General features: G+C 55.9%; 1 protein-coding gene across 1 annotated transcript; it reads left to right on the top strand.

Moving 5' to 3' along the window:
• Positions 1 to 3,253: 3,253 nt before the first annotated feature.
• EPOP (elongin BC and polycomb repressive complex 2 associated protein) lies at positions 3,254 to 5,291 on the top strand. The gene has a single exon (XM_069481317.1). The coding sequence runs from the start codon at positions 3,680 to 3,682 to the stop codon at positions 4,820 to 4,822; it is 1,143 nt and encodes a 380-aa protein (XP_069337418.1). The 5' UTR covers positions 3,254 to 3,679; the 3' UTR covers positions 4,823 to 5,291.
• The last annotated feature ends 1,530 nt before the right edge of the window (positions 5,292 to 6,821 follow it).

Raw genomic sequence — 6,821 nt, 5'->3', positions numbered from 1 at the left:
TATGTCTGCACAAAACCTGTACACCAAGGTTCATAACAGTATTATTCATAATAACCAAAAAGCGAAAACAACCTAAATGTGATTGGATAAACAAAATGTGGTATATCCATACAATGAGCTACTACTCAGCAATAAGAGGGAACAGACTGCTAATACATGCTACAACATGGATAAACCTCAAAAACATGCTTTTGAGAAAGAAGTGAGATGCAAAGGACTACCTACTGTCTGACTCCATTTATATGAAATGTCCAGAAAAGGGAGATCTGTAGAGACAGAAAGTAGGTTAGTCACCCAGGGTTGGGGATGGGGGATCTCGTAAGAAGTGTTCTAAATTTGGATTATGATGATGGTTGTGTAACTTTGTAAATTTACTAAACATCACTGAATTGGATACTTAAATGGGTTATGTGTGGTATGTACATTTAAAAATATAGTATCTGTGTCATAGGATCTAACATAGAGTTAGAACAGATATTGGCATGCAGTAAGTGCTACAGAAATTATTATGGGGCTGCACATACGGGGTGTAGTTCCCTGTGGTCCTTGCTATGGGAAAGGGCACTTGGGCAGTTTCCCTGCTCCAGAATCCTTGAACGTAGTCCTTACTGCCATGGGTGAGACCTGGATGGGCCAAGGAAGGGGAAGGGCTGGCTTCCAGGTCCGGAGGGGCCCTTTCTATCCCGTGTTCCAGAGGTGTCAGATGGACCCATCATCCAGCCTTGTCTCTCTTTTCCTCCTGTGGGGAGGAGGAGAGGTTCCGGAGAAGGATGTTGCCTCCCTCATCTCTTAAACTGAGGACGGGGTCGAGTGTCCTCTGCTGTAGGCAATGGGAATTGCATCAGCTGGGCCGCCCACATGAGCAAGGGTGACCGCTCACATCAAGTTTCAGCCTTCCTGACAATGTTGTGAGGAAGCCACCGTTACCTCCTTTTCACTGATAGGGACATTGAGACTCAGAGGGTCTAGGTGACCTGCCCAGGGTTGCACATCTGGCATTCCTAGTCCAAGTCCTCTGAAAAGGTGGTGGGATGACCCCAGGTCCTTTCAGCTGGACAGAGACTCACACTAACCCCTACTGTTTGTAAAGCGCTGCCACCCCTCTGGCTATATTCTAGGGGGCCTAATTAGAGCAAGGGGAAGAAGGGGAAGCTGAGGCAGAGGGAAGGACTCTCAGTAGTAATGACTCTTCAATAAATCTCCCAAACTCACAAGGGGGATGGCAGCTTTTGGAGTCAGAGAAAGAAGAGGCCATTTGATGCTCACTGTTTTGTAATATCCACTCATTTATTCATACCGAAATTTTCGTGGCCTTTCTCTCCTGTATCAACACTGTGCTAGGCACGGGAATGCAAACAGGAATGTGACTCTAGGGGATAAAAGGAGTTTCCCAGTCCAGGTCCGTGCAGATGGGGCCCAAGCCCCTTCCCCAGGCATCATGGCTACGAAGAGGCTGGATTGAAGCAGATACCTTCCAGCCCACAAGCAAAAGAAATATGGCAATGCTGGCTCAGGATCAGAGTCCTCAGCACTGTCCCCAGAAGAGACAGTTGTGAAGATCATCATCCTTCCAGAACTTTCCTCACAGGCGTGTGTGTATAGGGTGGAGCCAGGGCTCTTGAGGCAATTATGAGCTTGGGAGTCTAGATCCTGGCAGGACCCAGGATCCCCCCTCGTGACAACTGCTCTGAAGATCTCTTCTGCAGGTAGTGAGTGTTTGGAGCAATAGAACAGCACACCTTCTCCTCCTCAGACCCGAGCCCCACCTCAGGACTCTGCGTCTGGTCTCTGCAGGTGGGGGAGGCAGACCCTCATTATCCCTTTCCTCCTAGATATTATTTGATGACATATAGGAAAACAATGCCTCTGTTGTCACTGTGCAGAGAGTCAGCATGCAAGCTGCATCATTTGTCCCCTTACAGAAACCCTCTCTTGCCCTGGCCCAAAAAATGAGATATTTCTCTCTGTGGCCCTCCTAGCAACCTTCCACAACTCTACTCCCAGACATTGTACCAATCTCTGTATTTCTGCAGATGGGAAGCAGCCATGTCCCAAAGCCTGATTTTTATCATGAGAGAAATATCCCGAGGATTCATTCATTCACTCACTCACTCACAAATATTAACTGAGCACCTATTACGTCTTGGGCACTGTTCTAGGCAGAGGGGATGCAGTAGTGATCAAGACAAAGTCCTCGTCGGTTCATTTCCAGAATAACGGGAGAGACGGACAGTAAAGAAAAAAGACATTCATGGACTTTCATGTAACAGTCAGAGACCCAGAAACTAAAGAAAGGAGAGGTGAAAGAACGTGCTGGAGGTGTGTGTGTGCTGCATTATTAGGATTTTTATTGGGAATTCACTTTTTCTTTGCTTTCCTTGGAGAAGATGAGAGTGAGGATCTGTGTGTCCTCTCCTCTGGCCTCTTCAACCCATTTTGGTAGCTCAAGCCTCAGAAAGCAGCGTCCTGGGATTGAGGTGCGGGGGTGGTGGCGGCTGCAGAGCCAGCCCCTAGGAATTTAGTTAAGAGGGGGGTATGATATTTAGATACTGCATCGGAGAAATGGAAATAGGTACTGTGAAAACCGATTTATCGTCTTCCCTGGGTGTAATAATACTTCCCCCCTCCAAACTGATTTTCCTTTGTTCTTCTTGCACACCCTTACTGAATTCCTAACTACTTATTCTACAAACATTCTGTGTGTCCGCTGTGTGCCAGCCACTCTTCTAGGGGCAGGGAACAGACAAGCAAGGAACATTCTCGGCCCACAAGAGTCCCTGCTTCACAAAGCTTGTAAACAACCATCGCTTCATTTTATCTTTGCCCTCAACATTGTTTTTGAGATTCATCTATATCGATTCAAGTAGCTTTTTTAGCCCCAAGGGGGCAGATATGAACAGTCCCATTTTACAGATGCAAAAACTGTGACTGCTCAGGGAAAAATGAGGAGCTCTGTGCAGACTAAATCCCAGGACGCCACCGGGCCACGTGCAGCGGCGCTTTCGGCCCCTCGCGATCCCACCCGCGCATACTCCCCCCCCCTCGCTCCCTCCCAGCCGCCGCCGCGCCGGGTCCACGTGTGTGTGTCTGTGTGCGGAATGGGGACGGGGGCGGTGCCGCCGGAGGGGTGGGGTCCGGGCTAACGTCACGGGCAGTGCTGCCCAATCAGCGGCGGGCTCGCGGCCCCGGCGCTGGTATTGGGGCAGCTAGGGGGCAGTTCTCTATAACGCGGTCTCCGGGAGCCAGCGGGGAAGAAAGAAGCCGAGCGGGCGGAAGGCGCCCTCCCCGCCGCCTGGGCCCGGGCACCGGGTGCCGGGCCCGGGGTCCTTCCCGCCTCCCGCGGCTGCTGGCCGCTTTGTTTCCCCCGGCTTTGCGTTTCGGGCGACTGGAGAGGGGCTCCCGCCGGGGCTGCGCAGGGAACGCGGCGGCAGGAAGGGCGGCCGACCGCGCCGGGACACGCAGGGACCCAGGAGTCCGGCCGCCGGGAGGGCCGCGTGACGAGATCGAAGAGGGAGCCAGAGCTCTGCGGCCCCGGGTTGTGGGCCGGGGGCGCCCGTGAGCAGAGACCTCCCCGTCGAGGGGGGGCGATGTTCCCCTCGCCCGTGGGCTTTTCGGGCAGCCAGGGCATCCCGCCGTTGGGACCGGGGCCCCCTCAGTGGGCATACCCTCGGGCTGCTCTATGGAGACTCTGTGCCCCGCTCCCCGCCTGGCAGTGCCGGCGTCCCCACGAGGGTCGCCCTGCTCCCCCACACCCCGGAAGCCGCGTCGGGGGACCCAGGAGTTCTCTCCGCTGTGCCTGCGTGCCCTTGCCTTCTATGCCCTTGCCAAACCCCGGGCGTCCTCTCTGGACCTGGGGCCTGGGGAGCTGGCGGCGCGGGCCCCCGTGCTGCTGGGCCCTCGCGCCCCCCTGTGCACTGGCGGCAGGGCCCCGGATGGCCTGAAGCACCTCGGGGGACAGGCCGGGCCGTCCAGCGATTCGAACTCCCCGGCCACCGAGGATGCCGACAACGTCGCAGTGTACCCGCGCGCCGGAGAGGAGGAAGAGGGCGGAGGCAGTTTCCCGCACTTCGGCGCTCGCTCCTGTGCACCTCCGGGCCGCTGCCCGGCGTCCTGGCGCCCTCGGGTATCTACGACCAGCTTCGCCTCGTCCCCGCCTAGGCCAGCCCCGGGTCTCGAGTCCCAGCCTGGCCCAGCCGCCAGCCCGCCTCAGGAGCCCAGTTCCCGGCCTCCGTCGCCACCTGTGGGCCTCTCTATCGAGCCCGCGGGTCCCGGGGCGGCGCCGGAGCCGTCCCTGCCGGGCCAGACACCCGCAGTCGATGGAAACCCCCCGCCAGCCGCCCCCGAGGCACCAGCCACTAGTCCCTCGACGGCCAGCACAGCTCCGGCCGCGCCGGGAGATCTCCGCCAGGAACATTTCGATCGTCTGATCCGCCGGTCTAAACTTTGGTGTTATGCAAAGGGCTTCGCCCTGGACACTCCTAGTTTGCGTCGGGGGCCTGAGAGGCCGCCAGCTAAAGGGCCCGCCCGGGGAGCCGCCAAGAAGCGTCGGCGGCCGGCGCCCCCTCCGCGCAGCGTGCAGCCCCGCCGTCCTGCGCCCACGCTCCCCACCACGAGCACCTTCAGCCTCCTCGACTGCTTCCCTTGCCCCCCGGCCCTGGTGGTTGGGGAGGATGGAGACTTAGGGCCGGCATCCTCGCTTCGCCTCCAGGGAAACTCTAAGCCCCCGCCTGCCCATCCCCTGTGGAGGTGGCAGATGGGGGGTCCTGCTGTCCCTGAGCCCCCTGGCCTCAAATTCTGGGGGATCAACGTGGAGGAACTCTGAGCGTGGGACCTGTTCTGCCAAGGGGGAAAAATTGGGGCCGTGGCCAAACTACCGGCTCGAGGAGAGAGCCCCGTTCCTCACGTTTGCCTGTCCCCTTCCTTTATGTTTTATGGGCTGTGGACAGAGGGACTTCAAATGACAGTGATCGTCAAGCACCTAAGTGGTTGGGGTGACATTCCCTCCCCTCATCCTTTGCAGAGAAACCAAGAGCTGGAGTCAGGAGGCTTAACAGAAAAAAGCTGAATGACACAGATTCCTATCCCTGCCCCCTTCCTTCTTGGATCTCTAGGGGCAGGGCCTTCACCCCAGTGGCAGTAAAGGAGGCCACCGCTGAAAGACCAAAAAAAGAGGGGGAGCGGGAGAGTAGAGACCTCCGTGATGGACAAACTGGTTGTTTCTGTGTCTGTGGGAGCCTGGGGGTGTGGGGGCTGTGGTGGGGGTGGGGAGGTGATTGGCAGCTCCCTGGGGGCATCCCCCACCCCCACCGTCAGGCCTTTAACCCTTAGATTCCCTCAGGCCTTCCCTAGCACTCCTAGCACCACCTGAGCCTTAATGGAGGAGGGAGCAGTTTGGGCCAGGGGAAGATCACCCTCATCCTGTTCTCTTTCTAGGCACCCCCAGCTCAAGTGACCCTCTAATTGGTGAGATCTTCAGTCTCAGCCACTAACCTTTCCTTTTTGTCCAGTTTTGGAGGTTCCTCCTTCAATGTTCCCTGTTTGTTTTCAGTTTATAAGGTCTGGTGGGTAAAAGAGACCCCCCCCCCCACGCCTTGATTAGTCAGCTCCCTCCTCCAGTTTACTCCTCTCTCTTAAGGGCTGAGGGACCTTCTCTTCTGGGAAAGTGCAGACTTTGCCCGGGGAAGGGGCAAGAGACTGTCCCAGGGAAAGTAATGGAAGGTGGAAGAAATCAATAAAATCAGACCAAACAAGTCGCCTTTCGAGGTCCTCTCCACCGATTTATGGATGGGAGGGGGTGGAAGTAGAGGGCAGGCGTGAGTCCATTCTTTGGACACCCAAACTCAGCCCTTTTAAAGGGTAGAGATAAAACAAGCCGCTTTTTGCAGAGGGGGTAAACGAAAGGGCTCTTGACCCAACTGCAAGGTCCCCTGGGGTTTGAAGGGGCAAAGTTGGGATTTGGATGAGACCTGGGTTGAGGTACCTTCAGCTTCGGCCCCAGCCTGAGGCATTGCAGGAGTTGTCAGGAATCTGACGGATCGGAAGGGGGCAGGGCCTGGAGATTAGGTCTGGGGTCAGAGGTTCTGTTTTCTAGGGGAGAGTAGAGATAGGCCGGGATCACACCCTCAGCCCTCAGGCTAGGAGGATCCCCTTGAGTCAGAGAGGAGTGGAATCGCTTTCTCCTCCACCCAGGTGAGGTCAGGGGAGGTCAGGTTTTAGGGACATTCCAAGTTGAGATATGAAGGGAAGCTAGAGGGGGGCTGCATCTGCCCCACAATCAAGGGACTCAGTGACCTTCTGCCCGCACTAGTGAATAGCGCCCCCTTTTTCCCCTAAAACGGGGCGAGGGAGGAACAATTCCCACATACGACACTGGGGAAGGACTTGTCTCCTTTTCTGTGAAAATGCCTTGTAAAAAGTTGTTATTGTTTGCATAGAGCAGATTCTTGAGAAAAACCATTTTGGACCACAAAAGTTTTGTTTGGTTTAAAAGCTGTCTCCTTTCATTTTTCTTTCCCTGGGGGTGAGGGTGGGGGTGGGGTGGGTGGGCGTGGGGTGGGCACCGCTCTCTTTTTCCTTAACATCTGGCCTTTGTGAACCCTGCTGACCTCCCCTCCCCCCTCCAGCTGTGTTGAAGGGAGGAGGGAGGGGTGGGAGAGAGTCTTCCATCCTGTGCTCGGGGTGTCTGTCTTATACCCCAAGAATGGAGGAGGGAGGGAAGAAGGTAGACTCGAGATGTGGGGAGAGGATTGCCATGAAGAGGGGTGATGTTTGCAAGGAGAAATTAGGAAAGGCAGACAGACTCCCTGTTTTTAAAAAGCTCC

The sequence above is a fragment of the Eulemur rufifrons genome, chromosome 9 (genome assembly GCF_041146395.1).
Source record: "Eulemur rufifrons isolate Redbay chromosome 9, OSU_ERuf_1, whole genome shotgun sequence".
Taxonomy (NCBI): Eukaryota; Metazoa; Chordata; class Mammalia; order Primates; family Lemuridae; genus Eulemur; species Eulemur rufifrons.
The sequence above is the reverse complement of the archived record's forward strand: the minus strand, read 5'-3'. Positions and strand labels throughout refer to the sequence as shown.